Below are 22,625 nucleotides of genomic sequence, written 5' to 3' on the forward strand. Positions count from 1 at the left end.
AGACCCGACCTTGCAGGAGTTGTTTGATAGGGTGGATGTGCACTAGAAATCACTAACAGCTATCACTTATATTGCAAACACAGAATAAAGTACCAGACGGTACCCTTCTTTGCGGCTTCCACTCTATTTAAATGTTCCCTGGTTTTAAAACACTTTTCTTCTTAGAAGAATGTAAAGTGATTTTCCAGTTTACTTATGATGAAGAATGCTCTATCCTTAGTAGACTTGGGACTGTTTTCTGAAGATGGCTCGTGAATCATAGAATATTATTAACACAGAAAGGAACATTAAAGATCCTTTAGCCCAGTTGATTCATTTTACCGATCAGGACATTGAGACTTAGCAGCTTGCCCAAGATTCTACCCAAAGACATTACTGAGGCTAGGTCTTGGATATAATTGTTAGACATTCGCCAGGAGTGTTTTAGACACTGTTAGGAGTGGCCATTGGGACATAAAGACATACATGAATCGTCTTGCCTTCAAATAGATTACATTATTTTCTTTTTCCTTTTTTTTATTTTAATAGTTTTTATTTACCAGATCTATGCATGGGTAATTTTACAACATTGACAATTGCCAAACCTTTTGTTCTCATTTTTCCCCTCCCTCCTCCCCCCAGATGACAGGTTGACCAATACATGTTAAATGTGTTAGAGTATACATTAAATACAATATAGATTATATTATTTTCTTAATAAATTTTTCACTTAATAGTTTTATTTTTTCAATTATATGTAAAATCATTTTCAACTTTTTTTTTAATTTTTGAGTTCAATTTTTTTCTCCCTTCCTTCTCTCTCTCCTCCCCAAGACAGCAAGCAATCTGATATATATGTACAATCATCTTAAACACATTTCCATATTAGTCATTTTGTGAAAGAAAAATCAGAACAGAATGGAAAAATCATGAGAAAAAAAACAAACAAGGTGAGAATAGTATGCTTCGAACCATATTTAGTCTGCACAGTTCTTTCATTGGATGCAGATGGCACTTTCTGTCCATGTATGTATGTGTGCATACATGCATACACACGTACGTATACAGCTACGCATACATGGCTGCTGAACCTTTGAAAGAGACGATGGAATTGTCTTGGATCACCGTATTGCTGAGAAGAGCTACGTCTGTCCTCGTTGATCATCACACAGTCTTGATGTTTCTGTGACCAGCGTTCTCCTGGCTCTGCTCACTTCCCTCAGCCTCAGTCTATGTATGTCTTTTCAGGCTTTTCTGAAGCCAGCCTGCTGGTCATTTCTTAAAGAAAAATAGTGTTCCACGATACTCCGCTGCCATATTTTACTCAGCGATTTCCCAGTTGACGGACATCCACTCAGTGTTCAGTTGTCACCATTGTACACAATGTAGGTTGTTTTATTGGAATATAAGATCCAGACTTCTCGATTTACTGGGCTTGTTGTGATGGGGGTCCTTGGAGGATCCTTTAGATTAAATTAGTCATTCTGCAAGCATTGCAGGCATTATGCTGAACACCGGGGACTCAAAGCAAACATGTTCCCTGTTCTTCTAACATTTACATTGTAATGGAGGAGATGACGAGGAAACAGCAGCAAGCGTTTATTAAGCTCCTACTCTTGTATAAGGAGCTGTTTTTTTTTAAGGAACAGGAATGCAAAGAAAGGCAAAACCAGAATTGTCCCCAAGGACCTCACCTTCCAATAGGAGACCCAGCATGCAGGATACAGGGTTGATGGAAGGTGACCTTAGAGGCTGTCCATTTTCTTAGTGTACCTCACGGCCTTGGGTTGTGATTTCTGACTGTCTACGCCCTCCTCGTTTGTACTAATGATAAACCAGCCTTTTATAACCATCTTATGTGGCAATCTCTTTATCTGGACTTTGCCTGGGGTGAAGGAGTGAGTCCCCCATAGAATCTTAGCCAACCTTTCCCGCTCACCTTCTGGCTGATAGTCCTTGTGATGACCATCTTTCCCCTGGAGCTCTCCCCAGGCTTCATCTCAGACACAGCTGGATTTTCCCCTCAGGGGGAACTGTATCAAAGGTTTTTTGTCCCTCCACACTTTAGCAACATCCTTATCAGTGACACACACCCTCCAAAGACGGAGGCCCACTTATTCATCTAGGTGATTGGCTGAAAGGAACATAGACATGATTCTTAGTTTTTAATCCTCGGTGGGATTAAAGGGGACATCATCATGTGACTTTTTCTGGATCAGATGATTTGTATTTCGCCATGTGCGTCATTATCTAATGCAAAAATCTTAGTTATCATCTTCTCCCATCTCTCCCCACTCAAGTCCCCCAGTGGTTATTCCACCTGGATATATTCAGATAAAATTTTGTTTATTTTTTTTTATCTTTCTGATCGTCCCAGATTACTTTCTGTGTGTATATATGTATGTATGCATCTATACATTCACACACACACACACACACACATGTATACAGCCACACATATATGGTTGCTTAACCTTTGAAAGAGACTATGAAAATACCCCCATGCCGTAGGAGTTGTTACTAGGAAGCTTGCTGCATGGTGCCTTTGAAAACGTGGAACATTGAGAATCTTGGCTTTTTACTTCTGGGTAACAAGACCCTCCACCTCTGGGGATCTCTGTTCCTTTCGCTTGAAAATGAGGAGCTTGGGCAGGATGGTCTTGGAGGTGTCCTAGGTCTGAACTCTTGGGACTGGTAAGAAGGTTGGGGGCGCGGAGGTGTGTCTCCAAGACCACCCCTGCCTTCCCTGGGGATGGTGCCGTCTGAGAGCTTTCCAGATTGGGCCAGAGGTGACAGGTAGATGCTTGAAAGCTTGCCATTCCCCTGCCTTGGAGAGCATCGGATTGGATGCTCGCATGACGGGGACCCCTTTGCACAGTGTCACAGCACTTAAGGGGCTTCTTCAAGCCGATTCTTTCATTGTAGGTGAGGACGTGGGTTTGGTTCTGCCAGGTGTGTAGAACTCTCTGCTAGAACTTCTCTAGGAGCGAAAGAATGTGGCTCTGACTCCTTCAAACACGTTAATCTTGCCTGAGTTCTCCCTCCCCCACCTTCCCAGCAGCAAGCTCACACACACACACACACACACACACACACACACACTCTCTCTCTCTCTCTCTCTCTCTCTCCCTCTCTCTCTCTCTCTCTCTCTCTCTCTCTCCCTCTCTCTCTCTGTATCTCTCTTTGTATCTGTCTCTCTGTCTCTCTCTCTCTCTTCCTCTTTCTCTCTGTCTCTGTATCTCTTTGTATCTCTTTCTCTCTCTCTGTCTCTCTCTCTTCCTCTTTCTCTGTCTCTCTCTCTCTCTCTGTCTCTCTCTCTCTTCCTCTTTCTCTGTCTCTCTCTCTCTCTCTGTCTCTCTCTCTCTTCCTCTTTCTCTGTCTCTCTCTCTCTCTCTGTTTCTCTGTCTCTGTATCTCTTTGTATCTCTGTCTCTCTCTCTGTCTCTCTCTTCCTCTTTCTCTCTGTCTCTGTATCTCTTTGTATCTCTGTCTCTCTCTCTTCCTCTTTCTCTGTCTCTGTATCTCTTTGTATCTCTCTCCCTCTCCCTCTGTCTCTGTCTCCCTCTCTCACACATAGCTAAGAACAAAATAAACAGTCCATCAAGTAAACAGCACTTGCTGTGTAGGAATGTACGTTGTCATTGGTGAAAGCTCACTGCATGGGGGGGGGGGTTGTTGCCATGGGCGACGCTGGCTTGGGGAGTCAGCTGACCGGGGCCACATCCCCGCTGGCACGGCCCTTCCTTGGCGTCCGATTTGGGTGGGGGTCCCATTTCCTTCTGGGCTCTTCTAAGTCTTCACAATCTGAAATCCTGATGTGAAGGAAGGCCTTTGTTCTTCTGAAAGGAGAGCCTGGGCCAGCGAGGGAGGCCAGTCTAATAACAGCCAATGTGAGTGTTAATAGTTATTAATTGGGACGGCGGTGCTGATGGCAAGGCTGATGACGATAAGAGTAGGAGGTGCTGAGGAGGAGGATGAGCAGTGTGCCCTTTCCTTTGAGGGGGCTCTGTACCCACCAAAATCTTTGCTCCAGAAGGGACCTTACCCTTACCCTTGCTCATACCCCTTATGTGGGGGAGGCTCATGGAGGTCAAGTGAGTGGCCGGGTGGGCTCTGGCTGCCCCAGGGGCCTGCAGGGATCTTAATGCCCCGCTCTCCTCAGGTGTGAGCTACCTGGCTCAGGTAGGATAGGGGTTTGCCCCAGGTGGTGGCTGGTGGTATAAGCCCGGGCGCCCTCTGCTGGCTGCCTCAGGGAGCCTTGGGTCTGGTCAGCTTCCAGACCGTCCTGGAAGGCGGTCCCACGAGTAGGGTGTTGTCTTTGGCCCCCTCTTTATGCTCGTGCATCCTCCGCATCTGTCTAGAGTTTGCTTGGACCCGGCGGACCTGGCCCTAAGTCACTGAGCCCAGGAGGGGAATCCCCCCGTGCTGGCCATCGCTTGGTGCGATGTTAGCTGGACGGCCTGTTCGTTTGGGGTGTGGAGGGGACCCCGAGGGCCGTTCCTCCCGAGGGCCGGTGGCGCTCCGTGTGAGAGCTCCCGAAGAGAAGAGAACTGGTCTGATGGGCTCTCCTCCCCCTTCCCCTACCCCGCCCGCCATTTTGTTTTCCCAGGATCCTGTCCTACAACAACCTCACCCGCCTCGATGAGGAGAGCCTGGCCGACCTGAGCAGCTTACAGATCCTGCGTCTGAGCCACAATGCTATCAGCCACATAGCAGAAGGCGCCTTCAAGGGACTCAAAAACCTGCGGATCCTGTAAGTGCTTTTTCGACATCTGGGTCATCTCTTCAGGGCCCAAGAGGCCAGCGCCCGTAGACGGCCGCATGTGGGCCCTTTCTTATTCCCCCAGCTCCCAGGGCCTCCTGTCCCTCCCCAGCCTCTCCATTGCTGCTTCGTATTTAATGCTGTTATCCCAGATAGAATGGAAGCTACTTCAGGGCAGGGACAATTCCTCTCTTCTCCCCGCCTGCCTCAGCTGCTGGCACGGAGTGCATTGGATGAAAACCCAGGCCAGGGATTGTCTCCGCTTTTCTCTGTGTTCCTGATGTCTGGCAGTGTCTCTCAGGTGTGGTGGATGCTTAGGAAGCGTTCCTCCATCGAAAGGCCAGGAGGGCTGACCTAGGTCCTTCTGTCGGAGTCGGACCCGGCTGTCCCTTTCCCGAGAGCCGTCGGCCCCCGATGACTCTGGAGAGTTCCCAGAGTCCCGTTGGCTTGCCACAGTGGGCTCTTGGGAGGAGGCGTCCTCCAGGTTCCGGCCATGGATCCCTTCCATCAGGCGTGTGAATACGTTGGCCCCGAGTGAAGCGGGGCTCTCCCCACTCCCGGGACTCCCCCGCTTGTTTCATTTGGTTTCTAAGACCTGGAGAATTTTCATTCAGCCCCCGGCGTACTGGGGTTCCTTTGTGTGCTTCTCTCCCTGACCTTTCCAGAGCAGCCCGATGCTCTGAATTGGTGGGAAAGCCCCGTGGCCACACTGGATTTCTGGCTGCTTGCGTGGGGAACTGGCCAAGGTGGTGGAGGGGGTGCTCTCTCTAATTCACGGGGCCTCCTTCATTAAGAGCGGGCAGACAAAAGGAGAGCGGGGATGGCGTCTCCTTCCTGGGTTCCTGGACTCGGAGATGCCGGTTTGCACCCTTCCATTGTACTTGGCTGGGAGGAAGTCCCTGTGAGGTTTTTCTGGGGCCTTTCCCAAAGCCTTTCAATTGCCGGCATTCAGGGGGTCTGCTCCTCCCAGGCAGCTGCCAATGGGAGCATTTGGAGAGTTCCAAAGAAGCTGGGCTGTGGAATTTGCAGCCCCCTTGCTTGGGCCCGGGCGCCCCCAGGGAGTTCCAGCAAAGAGAAGAGGAAACAAGAGTGTGGGGGTGAGAGGGGGAGTTGGAGGGACCCTCTTGGGCACCTAGTGAAAAGCCCCGAGCCTGCTTTAATGATGGCCTATTGTGGGGACAGCCTTTGGTGAGGGTGAAACTGCTGAAATGCTGAACCTTTTACACAGAGGTCACGCTCGGGACCCCTTGTAACACAGGGAGGTGATTAGCAAGGCAGCCGCATTCAGGCTCAGCAGGCCAGAAAAAATAGGAAATTGGCAGCCGGGCCGGGGGTGCTAAAGAAGGGAGCACAAAGGCAGGGCTGCTCAAGAGGGCCGGCTTTTCAGGGGAGAGAATAGGGGGTGCCGGGGACTAAAAGGAGCTCTCCCTTCTCAGCGGCAAGATGTCTCGGCTGCTTTTAGAGGACAAAGCTCACCCCGATTCGGGCCTCCGGAGGAAACCTCCATTGGCCCCCTCAGAAGAACCTGGCTTCAGCCTCTCGTGCTCTGGACCAAGTGTCTGCAGACTCCCTTGACATGAAAGGAGATGGAAAAGAGGGGGGCCGTGGGAACGGGGCTAGTTTTGGTCAAGATCAGGAAAAGGAAAGAGGAGAGAGTTCTTGGCTCACGGGACCCTGGATTGGAGCCGGGAAGGGAACCCTGGGGAGTCGCTTCAGTCCCCTGGAATTTGCAGATGGGGAAGCTGAGGTCCAGAGAAGGGCCTCCCAGGAGCAGACCTGGGATTTGAACCCGGTTCCTGCAGCTCCCAAGTCCCTGCTGTGTGCCATTTTCACTGCTGGGATCGGCAGAGCTCGCTGAATGTGAACACAAACAGTCCTTAATTTGGCATCTGCCTCCTTTTTCACTTCTTTGGAAGCCATCTTTGAAGCAGTCGGTAGGGTTCTAGCTTGGAAAAGAAGTGAAAGCCGGTAGTTTGCGGGGGCTCCCAGGGCTCAGTGTCCCCCGACTTGGGGTGCCGCTTCGTGCTTATGTACCCAGACTTCCGGAACGCCCTCTTCTGTGTTGTAGGACTCCTGAAGGTTTGGGGAGCTGGCAGGGGCTCGGGGGCCCTCCGTAAGCCTCGGCCATGTTTTGACGCTCTCTGGTCCTATTTGTACGTTTGTGTTTCGGTTTGCACAGGGGAAATGCTCTTTCAGCTCCTTGCCAATCCTTTCAATCCCTTTTCTGTCCCTTGGGAATGATGGATTCAGGCCCGAGAAATTGATTGTGAGCTTTCTTTTGTTTTCTCCCCAGGGATCTGAACCATAACGAGATCTCGGGCACAATAGAAGACACCAGTGGGGCCTTTACGGGACTAGACAGCCTGAACAAGCTGTGAGTATCTCTGCGTTTGAAGTCCTGGCCGTCCCCTCCTCCGGGGAGAAGTCCCTCCGCTCCCCTGGGATCTGCCTTTGTTCCGGGGAGAATGTGGGCCTCCACATCGATCTTCCTTTGTGGGGAGAAGCGCAGGAGAAGCAGAGGCCCGCATCTGCTGGCTCGGCCAGTGGCCTTTAAGAAGAGCCCGTGTTTACTGCTCTGAGACGGCCGGCCCTCGCTTTGGGAGATATCGCGCATTCTCTAGCCCTGAATTCATGAAGGGGGTCTCAGGACCCCAGGCTGTAAACGGCTCTTGTTAGTCTTGATCCCCAGATTTCTTCAGAGGGTTTCTCTTGGCTCCAGCCTCAGTTTATGGATCTGTGTGGGAGTCCAGGGGGGGACCGGGCATTAAATCTTGGGTCACCGTCTACAGGCTAATTGGGGGCTGGGTGGGCAGGCCTGCTTGTCTCCTTCCCATCCTAGTCTTGGCTTCTCTGACTAAATGCCATTGATTATCAGCATACTTAATTCATTTGTTGATATCTTCCTGACAAAAGAGGGCAAACTGGGGAAATAAGGAGAGTTTTATTTGCTCCTGGTCACCAGTTCTGACAGAGATGTTTGGAAGGGGAATCCACAAGGATTGGGCTCATTTGGGCAGGAGCTGGGTGTGAATTTATTTATGATTTTTGAAAGCTCCAGGAAGGTTCATTCCAGTGCTCTTTCAACAAGTTGGAAGCAATGAGAGGCAGAGGGACAAATTTAGCTTTGATAGAAGGAAAGATTTCCTAAATGGCCAGGGGTGCTTTGGTGGTGGAGTACTCCCTTCCCCTTGTCAGTTGTTTTCAGTTTGGGGGTTTTCTTGGCTGAGGTACTGGATTGGTTTGCCATCGCCTTCTCCAGTTCATTTGCATGAGGAAACTGAGGCAGACAGGGTGAGGTGACTTGCCCAAGGTCACACAGCTTAGACTGGCCCCTTAAACCAAAACCGGTCTGATTCTCATTGGCCACCACCAGGTCCCCGACCAAGCACCCTTTGGTCATCCTTTGGTTCCTCGCTGACTCCGGTGGAATGGAAACACCAGTCTTTTCTGCTTTGGCCAGAGCCCTGAGGGTCTTCCCCCCAGAGTCATTCATTTTCGATCTTTTTAGACTAGGTGCATCCAGTTGCTCCCTAACCTTCATCACTGAATGCGGCTTCAATCAGGCTGAGATCTGTTCACTTAAAAAGGCCCACGTCTCTCACTGCGTCCCCAGGCCTCTGATCCATATCTGTCCACTGGCCAGAGGGCTCTGGAGGGCAAAGTCCAGCCCTCCCTCGTTCAGTCCAGTTCCCTTACACATCTCCACATCACCTCCCCATGTCCTGGTCCTCTCCGAGAACAAAGGGCAAACAGCAGCAGCAGCAGCGCCGTCTGGGTCCCGATTTGAAGTGAGGAAGATGAGCCTTCCTGACTCCGAGCCCGGCCCTCTGACTTACTGAAGCAGCTAGTGGCCTCCCAAGGCTGGGGGACGTTGTTGGCCTGGCTGCCTGGGCATCCATAGCGCTGGAAGGCCTCTCTAGCTTTGGAGGCTCTTTAAATTAATCGGAGTCGGTGCCTTTGTAAATTAGAACTTTGTCACTCATTTGTTGAATTTAAAGGAACTCCTTTAGAAAGCTCTCCGGGGTTTCTATCCCCTGTATTGTGAGACTTAATTGCCCCACATCTGAATTGCTTAAAGTGGGCTCACCTGGATTGCTTTAGGATGAGATCATTTGGACTTTTGTTTTTTTTCTAGTCTTTTTGCTCTTTTTAGCGAGTCCAGGGGGAATAAACACATCTAAGAATACATAAAGGCTGCTTTTTCCCACAAGGGCCCACTATATATTTTGCAGATGAAGAAAGTGCTTGGAGGTAAAGCAATTTGCTCATGATTGCACCCCTAGCAGTCCTGCAGGCCCAGGTGTCCTGACTCCAAGTCTGACACACTTTCTGCTCTCCCGTTAATGCAGATAATTACATTTCCATTCTTCCCCCCAGACCTGCTAGGGCCCCTTCATTTCTTTTCTTGCTAATAATATGTTATAATAGCAATGGCAGGGCAAACTTGTAAAGTTTGAAAGCACTTTGCAAGCATTATCTCATCTGATTATCACAACACCCATGGGAGGTAGAATGCCCTTCTTATCCCCATTTTACAGATGAGGACCCTGAGGCACACACACAGTCATTATCTGAAGTAGACTCAATTTCAGGGCTTCTTGCCTCCAGATCTAGCCTTTTCTGCACCTGGCTGCCTCTAAATTCTTGTTGCTACTAGAATTACTAGTCTCATGTTGTTTTTAACTCATTTTATACTCCCTGTCGCCCCCCCCCCCCAATATATGGCAACAAACTATATTGGCAAATAACCCTGATGTCAGTCACGGTATTGAACGCATTTTAGGATGGAAAATGGGGTCACTTTTGGAGAGAACCTTTAGGTGAATGAACAAATATAAGAGATGATCATCTTTGAAAATCTTGAGTATCAGACGAGACTAAGGATGGGAAGAATCCGGTCGCCCCCTGGTTACACTTCCCTCACTTTATTGAAGGACACTGGGTTCTTCCCAGTCCATAGTGGGTCTAGCCACCATTTTCAATATTCTCAGGAAGGGAATCCCCTAAAAGGTCTGAATAAAGACGCCAAAGGAAAATCCCGACTTTTGCCCCTGCTGGACAAGGTCTGCTGGAAGATCCTCCCTAGGTGAAGGCACGCATGCTGTGGGGCTCCCATGCCCGTGGCAATGCTCCTGTGTCCCATGACGCTCTCTTTTTGAACACCTGCTCCCGGCCTGATCATTCCCCAGCAACACATAGTATGTGGGGAGGAAAAGGAGAACGGCTTGGACACCAAAATAACTGCTCCCGGGCTCTCCTTACAGTAAGAGAGCAATCAGTCCCTCATCTGTCGATGACAATGACATCTTGCGGGGTCCCATTCCAGGAAGGGGAGGGATGTCGAGTTACGAGTAGTAAGTTGTAGGTAGGAGGGGTTTGGGGAGAGGAGGAGAGGGGTTCAAGATTGGGGGGGGGGAGAAAAGCACCGGCAGTCTAGAATCCAATCATAAAGCAATCTTTTCCTCTCCATCTCAATAGAATTGTCTGGATTCATAGGCCTTCCCTACAGAGGAGGGACCCCCTGGTCAGTGTCCACAGGCAAGAGACCGCTCCCAGCAAGGAGCTTAGGGGCCCGCTTTTATGTCTCCCCGGTAACTGGCAAAGTCTTAGCTAAAGCTGAGACTTTGGGGACCCGGTGCTTGGGTCAGTCCCACCACTGGGGATTGAGTTCTTGACTTCGCATTTTGGATGATGGGAGTATTTGATAGATGGGATGTTCAAGTTGCTTTTAGCACGTAACATGTGTGTAAATGACATTTCACTGGGGCCGACAAGTTCTGACGGCTTCCTCGGATATCCATTTCCTGAGCTGTGAAGCTGTCAATCTCCTCTCTCAGATATCTTGGGGTGGCTTGGAAGCTCTTGGAAGACTCGGATGCAGCCAAAGCTTTGGTGATCCATCACGAATGGGGGGAGAAGGGTGCGGACAGCCAAAATCCACATAATCCCCCAAACCACGGCATGGCCTAGGGTTTCAGCCTTCTTACCAGTTGAGCTTTTAACCAGAGTAGTGGACACAGGGAGGACCAATTGGTTGTTATTTAAACTCTGGTTATTTCTTTCCCTTCCCTGTTTTACTTTCTGGTGGAGACACTAATGCTCAGTACCCTATAAAGTTAGGGAGAAAATAAGGCCCGGATTGACCTGGGAAGGGGCCCAAACCTGTGATTATATCAGCCTAGAAGGTGGTGTGAGTGCACCCCCCCAATGGAAATGCTGCCTGGGGTGTGAGTGATTTGCTGAGGTTTGCTCAAGTCTAGAACAGAAGGACTCCTGGAGGAATTGGGAATATAATTGTTGTTTCCTGCATATCAAGTAGGAAAGAACATTTAAGGGACTGAAGTAAACCCAGCTTAATCCTGGTGAGTTTATGTATTTTCTGTCCCCTGGGAGCTCATTTTTAAGCATTTAAGGAGGATAAGTGAGGTTCCTGTGATGCAGGGAAACGGCCTGGATCCTAAATCAGAAGTCAGATGGGTTCCCGCTCCCGTTCTTACATTTGCTGGTCACACGAAGGTGGGCAAACCATTTCATCTCTGAGCCTCAGGCTTTCCGTTGGTAAAATGGGTTCATAATACTTTCACTTTGAATCTCATAGGAAGGGCTTCTCTAAAGCTGTAAGACTATCTAGGTGTGTGCTGCTACTGTTTTCTCACAAAATTGTCAGGAGAAGCAAAACTAGGTCTTCTCTCGCTTGGTCTCCTGTAAGAAAATTCTTCAGTCTTGCCTCAAAAAGTGAAGACTTAGATGGTTCCCTTTAGGAATCCTTTGCCTTCCCTAGGTTGCTGCTCTTCCTTGTTTTTCTCTTAAAGGGAGTACCAAGTCTTCCTTCTAGTAGTCCCTGAGTATCTCCATTAGCAGCCATATCTGTAGGAGGTTGTGATTTCTGTTGAGGTTCAAAGTAAACCCCAAAAAGTTGGGGTCTCGGACCAGTGTCGGGCTATGTCTCCAAAGAATTTGCAGGCTTGAACCCATCTCCACATCAGGGGACAAAGTTTATTATAATGGTGACTCCAGGCGAAGCGGACTGAGTTCCACTAAGGGCTAGCAAAGAAACAGGAGCAAGAAGATACATTTAAAGGAAAAAGACAGAGATCCGATGTCTGGAGTCACTGAGGTGCTGATTTGATGGCTTAGAGGGAGAATGGAGGAGTGGTCTTGTATGTATCTCGCCATTTGTCTCAGAGACCCTGTTATCATGGACCAGTGGATTATCATCTGACAGCCGGCGTGCTCTGTGGAGCTCCAGCACTGCCAAGGCCAGGAGGCCTTAGGGCCCTGCTACATTCCCCTAGACGCTGCACCCCATCAATTTTCTCCCCCCTCCCCGGAGGAGAAGGGGCCAGAAGTGAACCAGAATGGAGAGTTTCTCCTTCACTGCCCTCAGCTTTGCCCAGGAGGGTCTTGGAAATGACCTCATGGGGCAGGAGAAGGCTGTGATTTTCAGCATCCTAAGTACATTCTAAGAAAGAAATAAGACCCGTGTTTCTAGACACCGGAGGAGCTCCGTGCGGTCAGCTCCTTGTCTCAGCGCAGGCTCGGAGCTTGCCCCTCACGGGGTTTGTCTTTTTCTCGTTCCACGCTCCTCCTTTCGCGTTGGTGTTTTTGTTTTTGGAGGGTAGTTTTCCCCTTTGTTCATCTGCGTACTGTCTGTTTGGAAACTGCAGGACTCTGTTTGGAAACAAGATCAAATCCGTGGCCAAGAGAGCGTTCTCGGGACTGGAGGGCCTGGAGCACCTGTGAGTACCCGCCATGCCTTGCTAGGGCTCGGGGCCTGCCAAGCGGGGCCGCCTGAGAAGTCTGCTAGCAATTTAATAGTGTCTTTGTAAACTGAGAAGCCAGGCTGTGGGGAGAGGCCAGCTGCTTCCTTCTCATTAGAAGGCAGCTTCAACTTTGCCCTTTATTCCGAGGGTGCCAGCAAAGGAGCTTGAGAACATATGGCCAATTAGGGTGTTCTCAATTAATGGGATTGGTATTGGAATACATAATCTTCTCCCTTCCTAGCCCCAGGGTCACACGGGGCTCCTCCCCAGGCCCAGGCTGCACTGCTGGCTCTCCCTGATAATCCAGTCCTAGAACTGAGAGCCTTACAGTGAAAAGAAACGAAGCTTCTCTCTTGGTCCACTTGTCTTCTGTCCGCCCTCCAGAAGTTAAAACAAAGCAGAGACGTTATCCTTGTTGCTAGGGCTTTTTGGCCACCTATTTCCCTTTTGTAACTAAGAACCACTGGAGTTGTTCTGGGAAAGCTTAGCTGACGATCCCACCAGGAAGCCTTTCTTTTCCAGTAGAATACAGGCCCCCTGAGGGCAGGAACCTGGTTTTGGTTTAGGCTCTGCACGGTCAGTGTCTTGTACCACAGGAGGTACTCTGCAGCCGAGAAGTGATCCAGCTCTGGATCCAGGGATCTGAGGCTATTCGTATAGGCCCCGTGACAGTTTAGTAAGCACCCCCCCTGGATCACACGTCCCCCCAATTTAGGATGATGTTGGTCTGGGCAAGGAAAATAGCTGAAAGGGGCTGGTAACTTTCTTTAAGCCAATATAACCTGTTTTTTCTTGTCCTTTTCAGGAACCTTGGAGAAAATGCAATAAGATCCATCCAGTTTGATGCTTTTGCTAAGATGAAGAATCTTAAAGAGCTGTAAGTGATCTGGAATAGTGTGTGTGTGGGGTAGAAGGGATGTGCCTTGTTGGAGCTGGGCAGGAGGACAAAGCCCCGATCACAAAAGTTAAAATTAATCCTATTTCACCATCTTTGGTTTCCTTCAAATGCATAGGAGGTCGATTTTATGCTTTCAAAAACATCCCAACGAGGGGTTTCTAGGTTTTTCCAGATAGCCAAGGAAGGGGGATCTTCCTCCCCCTCCGTTAATAACCTCTGGTTTATTCTTCTGTTTTTACCAATCAAGTAGTTTATTTAAGTGAGTCCCCTTTGGAATCACCTGGCTCCAATAATCAGTCTCATATTTATCCTTTGTCAGAGATTGAAAAGTTTGCTTCCGTACACAGTGAAGACCCTAATTCTGCTTTTCTGTTTCTCAGTACGAGAATACATGAAGCAGGGTCCAGACGGTGGCTGCCGTCCCTTTTGTGGACAGAGCAGCCTTCTCTGGCACTTGCTCCAACTCTTATTTCTCCTTCGGCCTTCTTCTTAGATACTTGGAAACATCTCTGATTGTCTCAGTATTTACCCGTGGAGTCGCAGCTACTTAAAACAGATTCATCCTGTGGCCGGTCTCTGAGTGAATTCCCCACATGTGGCGGGACCATCCAAGTTCCACAGAGCAAAACCAATCCTGTTTAGGGAAGGAGTCACTCTGGTTCTTGTCCATGTAGCCTGAGTAGAGAGTTAACTAGCCTTTCGTCTATTAGATCTTCTGAATGCATCCGAGCCCTGGGTGTCTTCACCTGCCATAAGAACTTGGAGGGAAAATTGATCCCCTAGCTAGTCATGGCGGTTCCCCGAGACTCTTCCTTCCTCCTTTCCTTGCTGACACGGGCAAAGGCCGCTGCGTCACACAGTCGAGTGTTGGATTTGCTCCAGGAGCACTTGAGGGCCATCGAGCCTCTCTGAACTTCAGTCCTTCAGTTTGTAAAGTGGAAGGGGGGGATTGGACCAAAGGCCACTCAGGTTCCTGTGATTTGATTTTTTTTTTGGTCCGTTTCACGTTCTTCTCAACTTGGACCTCCCCAGCAGGAGGGACCACCAGCCATGGTTTGACCTTATTCTGGACCCTCGAGTTCTTAGTCTGCGATTCCACTCAGCCCCTGCTTGTGCTGACTCTGGCCTGGAACCAGTCTTCTGGTGGGGATTTAGCCACAAATTCTCCTTGTTCGCCCCCCCCCCCCCCCCCCCCCCCCATTGCAGGCAGGTTGTTCTGCCGCTTAGTCATCCTCTGGGTAAATTTCCACAAGCGATGATTGGAAACACACTTCGAGTTGGAATCGGGAAAATGTATGACTCCAGCCATGCAGTATTGGAATAGCTGGAGGGCAGACATTTCCAGGCAGCCTCTCTTTGCCCTGGCTGGCCGGGCTCCCTTTTCACTTTCAGTGAGAGGAGGGAAGCAGTCGGGGCTGGCTTTGGGGCACACAGCCTTTTCCTTCCCCCGTGGTTTTCAGTCCCCGTCACCGTCCCTCTCATCGCTTGGTAAGGGATGTTTCTGTCCTAGCTTGGTGCCTTCCCATTCGGTCACGTTGCCCCTTCCTCCAGAGCATCTCCTATCTGAAGTTCTCATTTCCCCAACCCGACTGTAGCCTCTTTCCAGACTGCCATTGCTTCCTGAGGCAGGGAGGAATTTATACGGGGGTAGAGGGGATCGGGTAATGTGTACCAATGAAGCAAGCTAACGTTGTACTGGCGGCAAGGGCTTCGTCTTGCCTCTCTTCATACTCATTCTTATTTATTTTCCCAGACGGAGAAGTCTGTTCCTGTAAGTCCTAGAATTAAAAATAGTTCCCTCCCCAGATGAGGAGCTTAAGGCTCCTCAGGATGGAAGCATAATCTATTTTTGCTGTGCCTGGGATCTCCTTCTTGACCACTTGGGAAAGGCAGTTAAACTGTACCCCTTACAGTGTGGGGGCCAGGGGAGGTGGGGCCGGTCAGTCTCCATTCTGCTGCTTGGATCCACAGAGATGTTTTCTGGAGAACCGAGTGCCCCCTTGGCTGTCCCGTCTGGCCGAGGAGAGCCGGAGCCCTCAGAACAGTCCTTTAAAAGCTCTTTACACGTGGTGATCCATAGATTTAATACAAGCCAGTCCTAGGACACATTGTCTTTTATGATATTCTCTTGACTGGTTTTATTTTATTTTGCAGAGGTAATTGGGGTCAAGAGTCTTGTTCAGGGTCACATAGCTGGGAAGTCTAAGTGTCTGAGGCTGGATTTGAACTCGGGTCCTCTTGACGTCAGGGCTGGGGCTCTATCCACTGCACCCCTAGCTGTCCGTAACATTTGTTTTTAAGGTCACATTGTAAGTAAGTTTTGATCTCAGTCACCAGATGAACCAACTTGCAAAGGTGTTTAATCTGATGACAAGAGAGTCAAGTAGGAGAGCTCAGCCAGGTGGAAGTGACTCTTAAGTCTAGTCTAGGGGGCATGTCTGGGCTTCTTGCTGCCCAGTTTGACAGGGTAGGTCTCCTGCCCTGGCTTAGTCATTTTTAAAGGGTCCAGAGAAGGCAAAACGTGGTTTAGTTAACGTGGATCTCAGTTACTCGCGCCTTTGTTTCTCATGGACTGTGGAAGGTGAGCTGGGACTAGAGTTGGAAAGCCAGTTTGCTCTTCCTGAGCCCAGCCCATCTCCATTGCCCTCACTGGTAGCTTCCTACTGCCCGTGAGCCAACGGGAGGCCTTCCCAGCGCCCATCTGGCATCCTCCCTGTCCCACTGCCCACGAGCGGCACGGAGGGCTTCTGAGGGCCCAGCTCCAGTGTCCTCCCTGTCCACTGCCCACGAGCAGCACGGAGGGCTTCTGAGGGCCCAGCTCCAGTGTCCTCCTTGTCCACTGCCCACAAGCAGCACGGAGGACTTCTGAGGGCCCAGCTCCAGTGTCCTCCCTGTCCACTGCCCACGAGCAGCACGGAGGGCTCCTTAAGGCCCAGCTCCAGTGTCCTCCCTGTCCCACTGCCCACGAGCAGCACGGAGGGCTCCTTAAGGCCCAGCTCCAGTGTCCTCCCTGTCCCACTGCCCACGAGCAGCACGGAGGGCTCCTTAAGGCCCAGCTCCAGTGTCCTCCCTGTCCCACTGCCCACGAGCAGCACGGAGGGCTCCTTAAGGCCCAGCTCCAGTGTCCTCCCTGTCCCACTGCCCACGAGCAGCACGGAGGGCTCCTTAAGGCCCAGCTCCAGTGTCCTCCCTGTCCCACTGCCCACGAGCAGCACGGAGGGCTCCTTAAGGCCCAGCTCCAGTGTCCTCCCTGTCCCACTGCCCACGAGCAGCACGGAGGGCTTTCCGGGGTCTGTCTCCAATGTCCTCAGTGCTTGTAAGGGAACTTTGAGGGCTCATCTCCAGTGTCTTCACTGGTGCTTCTGAGCCAGCACGGAGGGCTCCTTAAGGCCCAGCTCCAGTGTCCTCCCTGTCCCACTGCCCACGAGCAGCACGGAGGGCTTTCCGGGGTCTGTCTCCAGTGTCCTCAGTGCTTGTAGGGGGACTTTGAGGGCCCAGCTCCAGTGTCTTCACTGGTGCTTCTGAGCCAGCACGGAGGGCTCCTTAAGGCCCAGCTCCAGTGTCCTCCCTGTCCCACTGCCCACGAACAGCACGGAGGGCTTTCCGGGGTCTGTCTCCAGTGTCCTCAGTGCTTGTAGGGGGACTTTGAGGGCCCAGCTCCAGTGTCTTCACTGGTGCTTCTGAGCCAGCACGGAGGGCTCCTTAAGGCCCAGCTCCAGTGTCCTCCCTGTCCACTGCCCGCAGGCCAGGGTGGAGGTTTTCCCAGGCCCATCTGGCGTCCTCGCCGCCCCTCTGCCCACGAGCGGCACGGAGGGCTTCCGAGGCCCACAGCAAGCCAATTTCACCCGGGCCCTCAGGCTGACTTCTTGTCAAGTGACTCTGTGCGAAGGAATGTCCGCTTAGATGGCCATTCTGATTTCGGCTGAAAAATCCCCTTCTCGGTTGCTGAGAAATGAAGAAAGAAAACAGTCACTGTTTTGATTGGATCCATACGAAACCGAGGCTCTGCATTCTCATGCTCCCATCGCAGTGGCAACTGACGGGCGCTGTTTACAAAGAGCCGAGCCGACTCCCACGGACCTCCAGAATGATGCGGGGGTACGGGGAGGGGGGCGCACTGGCCACGGCCCCGTTTCAGAACACTAAAACATTCGTCTTTACCAACTAGAGAATAACAGCTGGAGGGAGAGACAGAGAAAGACAGAGATGGAGAGACAAAATAGACCTTCCAAGAGCTGCTTTCCTCCTCTTGTTGGCCAAATTTGAGATTAGTTCTCCTAATTTTTTTTTGGGGGGGGCTCTCTTCTCTGCTTCATTTGGAGCACCTGTGACTTCAGGATTCCATGCATCCTTTGAAAATGTAGGAAGTGGAACACAGACACTGTATTAATTCATAGTTGCCATCCAAGGATCATTTAAAGAGGCACTCCAGGGATCACTTCTGCCCTGTCTTTTTACTTAGGAGGAAACTGAGATAGAGGGAGGAGGTTTCTTGTCAAAGGTTATAAAGTTAGGAAATAGATTCCATGCGGGCCCTGAAATGGTCCATGGGGGAGAGTCTTTTAAGTTAGAATTCGCGTCATTACCATTTTCTAGTTTTTAATCTTTTAATTTTCTTTTTTCCCTGAGGCTGGGGTTCAGTGACTTGCCCAGGGTCACACAGCTGGGAAGTGTTAAGTGTCTGAGACCAGATTTGAACTCGGGTCCCCCTAATTTCAGGGCCGGTGCCTCCATTATGCCATCCAGCTGCCCCCCCTACCATTTTCTAAACAGTGTGAAAATCCCCCGCCTACTCTCTTGGGGCTGTTAAGACTTTGGGAAGGATTGTGGGCAGATGGTTGGAAATGTTTACATGAGTTGATTCTCTCCCCCAGAGCTGCCGCCTGACCATGGTGGTGATTTTTTCTTTCAGCCACATCAACAGTGACAGCTTCCTGTGTGACTGCCAGCTGAAGTGGGTGCCGCAGTGGTTAATGGGGAGAGGCCTCCAAGCCACGGTCGTGGCCACATGTGCTCACCCCGAGTCCCTCAAGGGCCGCAGCATTTTCTCCGTGCCGCCGGAGAGTTTTGTGTGTGGTAAGAACATCCTGGGGCTCGCTCCGCTTCCGAGTGGCTGGGTCCAAGGTGCCGGGGAGGATGTCCTCTGTTCCCAGAGAGCCTTGGGGTGGGCAGCAGACCCCGGGCCGGGGTCAGAAGCTGGTTGCTGGATGTGATCTGTTTCCCACTGAAACCACACGCGTGTTTGCTGTACACGGTGTCCTTCCAATGGGGTCTTTAAGGAGATCTGGGGTATCGTGTGCACGGCCTTAGTAGAATCTGCCTCACGGGGTACAGGGCGCTTAGGGGAGGCTTCTCTGACCCCCGAGGACCAAAGGTTAAACACAGGAAGATGAAGTCTCCGGAGAATGCCTCTCGAAATACATAGAAAAAGAGAAACCTCCTCTTTCTGAATTCCCAAGCCCTCGCTGTTGCCTGGGACAGGGTTGCAGAATGAGCTTTGCATTTGCAGCTTTACGGTTTTTCCCTGGTTTCTTCTGGTTTTTTGGAATGTAGCTCTTGCCCCCCTTTTGTCTCGGGGTAGCTCTGGCCACGTAGGGTTGCAGAGGAGCGTAGAGAATCCGAAACAGCCGAACGCGCGTCTGCTTTTAAGTGCAGATGATAAAGCCTCACGGTTAGGAAATTTAGGAAGGAGGAGCTGAATTTTTGTGGTTGGCAGCCGCCAAAGGGCACACTTGGCTCGGGTGCCCCTCTCTGACCAAGCCAGTTCCCAGCAGAAGTGGAGTCCTTTTTGGGGTGGGATGGGGCCGTCCCTCCAGAGCTTCTGCCGCTGGGGGATCCCAGGGCCCTGCCTGGCGGCCATGGCTTGAGCCTCTTTGTTTTTGCTGGGGGATAATTCTGACTCAAATGCTCCAGTCCAGAAAGGCTTGGCTCATGGTATGAGCCTCGTAGCACAAAAAGCCCACTTTGGGGCCACAGCAAAGGCTGCCCTGCCCCTCCTGCCCAGAGTGGCGCTTATTAGTACTTTATCAACAGAATTCGTACTTTTGACCAGTTTGAAATCGGGTAGGGGAGACAGTGTGGTGCAGTGGATAGTGGGTTGGAATCCTCTGCTCCCCTTCAAACTTCCTTCCCCTCAGGCTTCAGTCCTTCCCATCAACGTGTCGGGTTCCGTTCTGGTCCCCACGCTTTTAGTAGGGACGGTGAAGCTGGGGGAGAAGGGCTACCAGATGGAGGATTCTTGAGTCTGCCCTTTGATGGCGTTGGAAGGAGCTGAGTCTTGGAGGAACGTGCTCCCTCATTTCCGAGGCTCAGAGGGCTAAATGTAGTCCCCGAAAAGAACATTTGACAAATGAGGATGCCGAGTTTCATAAAAGGGAGGTCATTAAAGATACTGGGTACGAGGCCAAGAGGGAAATGAAGCACTTGGGAGCCTCAGGACGGAGGCTTACTTCATTTGAATTCATTACTTCATTACACCCCAGTCGGTGCTTCCCCCTAGGGCTAAATCAGAAGTCATGGGTAGAAGTGGAAATTGAGCCCTGACTTGGAGTAAAACTGCAGCAGTAGTGCAGGAGGATAGCGTGGGAGGTGGAGGGCTTTCTCCTTCCGTGAGCAAAAGCTGTTTAAGGGGCTTGGGGAAGGACTCGGAGGGGGCTTGGGGAAGGACTCGGAGGGGGCTTGGGGAAGGACTCGGAGGGGGCTTGGGGAAGGACTCGGAGGGGGCTTGGGGAAGGACTCGGAGGGGGCTTGGGGAAGGACTCGGAGGGGGTTTGGGGAAGGACCGTCTCCTGTCCAAGACTGCATTGTTTGGCTCACGGGGCTGAGCTGGTCGCTGTCTCTCGGCAGATGATTTTCCAAAGCCCCAGATCATCACCCAGCCGGAGACGACCATGGCGGTGGCGGGCAAGGACATCCGCTTCACGTGCTCCGCCGCCAGCAGCAGCAGCTCGCCCATGACTTTTGCCTGGAAGAAGGACAACGAGGTCCTCCCCAACGCCGACATCGAGAACTTCGCCCACGTCCGGGCCCAGGCCGGGGAGGTCATGGAGTACACCACCATCCTGCACCTCCGCCAGGTCTCCTTCCGCCACGAGGGCCGCTACCAGTGCGTGATCACCAACCACTTCGGCTCCACCTATTCTCACAAGGCCCGGCTCACGGTGAACGGTGAGGGAGGGGCCCTGCCTTCACACTCCTCCCAACTCTTGGGGCCTGTGGTGGGCTGGGGAGGTTGGGTCAGGGCCCGGGTCTCAAACCTGGGATCTGTCACTTGACACTTCGCGCTGGGACGGGCCATGTGACTCAGCTAGCTCTCCATTGGTGAAATGGGATGAGACGAGGGAGCCTCTGGGGGTCCCTCTGGGGCTGAACCTGCAGTGATCTTGAGCACGAGGAGGAGGGGACTCCACAGGGGGGTGGAGTCTCTGGAGATCTCCCAATTTCGGATCACTCAATCGCTGCCTGCCCCATTTTCTCCATCTGTGAAGTGGGGACTTGTGTGGGGATTAAAGAAATGAGAAACAGCTGGAAAACCTCCCCTTTCCTGTGCCAGGGACAATTGATAGTCCTGGAGGGATGCTGAGGAAAGATGGGCTCTGCCTCTGATTTGGGGGCACACCCGAAGGAAGGTGGGCAGGGGTCTCAGGGCCTTTGGAGTAGAATATCTTGCAGATGAGGTAGCTAAGTTTGGGTGACGCAGCAAAGTTATTTTTTTACACGTGAACAGTGCGATGTGTTAGTTGTGAAGGCTTTCCCGGGCGCTCTGCTGGCGTCTCTGGGGGGACTGACTCTCTGTCTGCTTGGCAGTGCTCCCCTCGTTCACCAAGATGCCCCACGACATCGCCATCCGCACGGGCACCACCGCCCGCCTGGAGTGTGCTGCCAACGGCCACCCCAACCCCCAGATCGCCTGGCAGAAGGACGGGGGCACCGACTTCCCCGCCGCCCGTGAGCGGCGCATGCTCGTCATGCCGGACGACGTGGTCTTCTTCATCACCGACGTGAAGATCGACGACATGGGCGTTTACAGCTGCACGGCCCAGAACTCCGCCGGCTCCATCTCGGCCAATGCCACGCTCACGGTCTTAGGTAAAGCTGCCCGCAGGAGCGGGCTCTGGGGGAGTGGGCAGCATGGTACGGTCCCTGGAGATGCTTGCTCCAACGCCACGCTGTCCCCCAGGTCCCTCTTCTGTACAACGAGGGAGCTCTGTGTGGCTCTGGAGTTACCAGAGTAAGTCAGTTATGACTTTGAGCTGACGGCATAAAATCTCTGTTTTAGAAACCCCGTCCTTAGTGATCCCCTTAGAAGATCGTGTGGCCGCTGTCGGAGAAACGGTGGCTCTTCAGTGCAAAGCCGGCGGGAGCCCCCCACCCCGGATCACCTGGCTGAAGGGGGATCAGCCCGTGAGCATCTCGGACCGCCACCACTTCACTCCCGGAAACCAGCTGCTGATAATCCAGAGCGTGGTGCCGGAGGACGCCGACAGGTACACGTGCGAGATGTCCAACGCCCTGGGCACGGAGCGGGCCCACAGCCAGCTGAGCGTCTTGCCCACGCCGGGCTGCAGGAAGGACGGCACCACCGTGGGCATCTTCACCATTGCCGTGGTGTGCAGCATCGTGCTGACCTCGCTGGTCTGGGTGTGCATCATCTATCAGACCAGGAAGAAGAGCGAGGAGTACAGCGTCACCAACACAGGTCAGTGGTCCGTGCTCACAGGATGGGGCAGTGAGGCCGGAGGCTTTATAGACACCTCTTCTCACACACGTTTTCGGATGTGACGGGTCCGGCCTCTTGCCAATTCGCACATCTCCAAAAGGGCCCAACGTAGTTTTTGGCCAGATGTGACGTTTCGATTTTAGACAGTTTCTGGGTTTTGGGATAGCAGGGCACCCGTACTTCAGCTGGATGAGGATTATTCCAGTCTTGTATTCAGCACCAGTTAAGTTCCTACTGTGTGCAGGCGCCGGGCTACGTGCTCAATAGTAGGTGACAGAGCTGACAGCCGAGCCTTGGGACTCCCAGGACAGGATTCTGTCCTTTCGATGGGAGGCTTGGAAAGGCCCCTCGTGGCGGGACTTTTCGCTTTGTGACTGCTCACCAGGAGAGCTCTTTTTCAGCCACGGGGCTGCCTTCGATCCATCCTGGCCGCCACGCTGGTCTTGCAGCCTCTGCCGCTGCGAGTTGGGGAATGAGGTAACTCAAGCTTGTCAAACACGGCTGA

General features: G+C 51.8%; 1 protein-coding gene across 1 annotated transcript in view; it reads left to right on the forward strand.

Moving 5' to 3' along the window:
• LRIG1 (leucine rich repeats and immunoglobulin like domains 1) overlaps positions 1-22,625 on the forward strand; it is a 131,139-nt gene that overhangs the window by 103,312 nt on the left and 5,202 nt on the right. The window contains exons 8-15 of the mRNA XM_074284149.1: positions 4,588-4,731; positions 7,034-7,114; positions 12,408-12,479; positions 13,309-13,380; positions 18,314-18,477; positions 20,248-20,568; positions 21,208-21,489; positions 21,680-22,099. Coding sequence (XP_074140250.1) covers positions 4,588-4,731; positions 7,034-7,114; positions 12,408-12,479; positions 13,309-13,380; positions 18,314-18,477; positions 20,248-20,568; positions 21,208-21,489; positions 21,680-22,099 — 1,556 coding nt within the window. The remainder of the gene's footprint in view (positions 1-4,587; positions 4,732-7,033; positions 7,115-12,407; positions 12,480-13,308; positions 13,381-18,313; positions 18,478-20,247; positions 20,569-21,207; positions 21,490-21,679; positions 22,100-22,625) is intronic.

The sequence above is a fragment of the Sminthopsis crassicaudata genome, chromosome 1 (assembly GCF_048593235.1).
Source record: "Sminthopsis crassicaudata isolate SCR6 chromosome 1, ASM4859323v1, whole genome shotgun sequence".
NCBI lineage: Eukaryota > Metazoa > Chordata > Mammalia > Dasyuromorphia > Dasyuridae > Sminthopsis > Sminthopsis crassicaudata.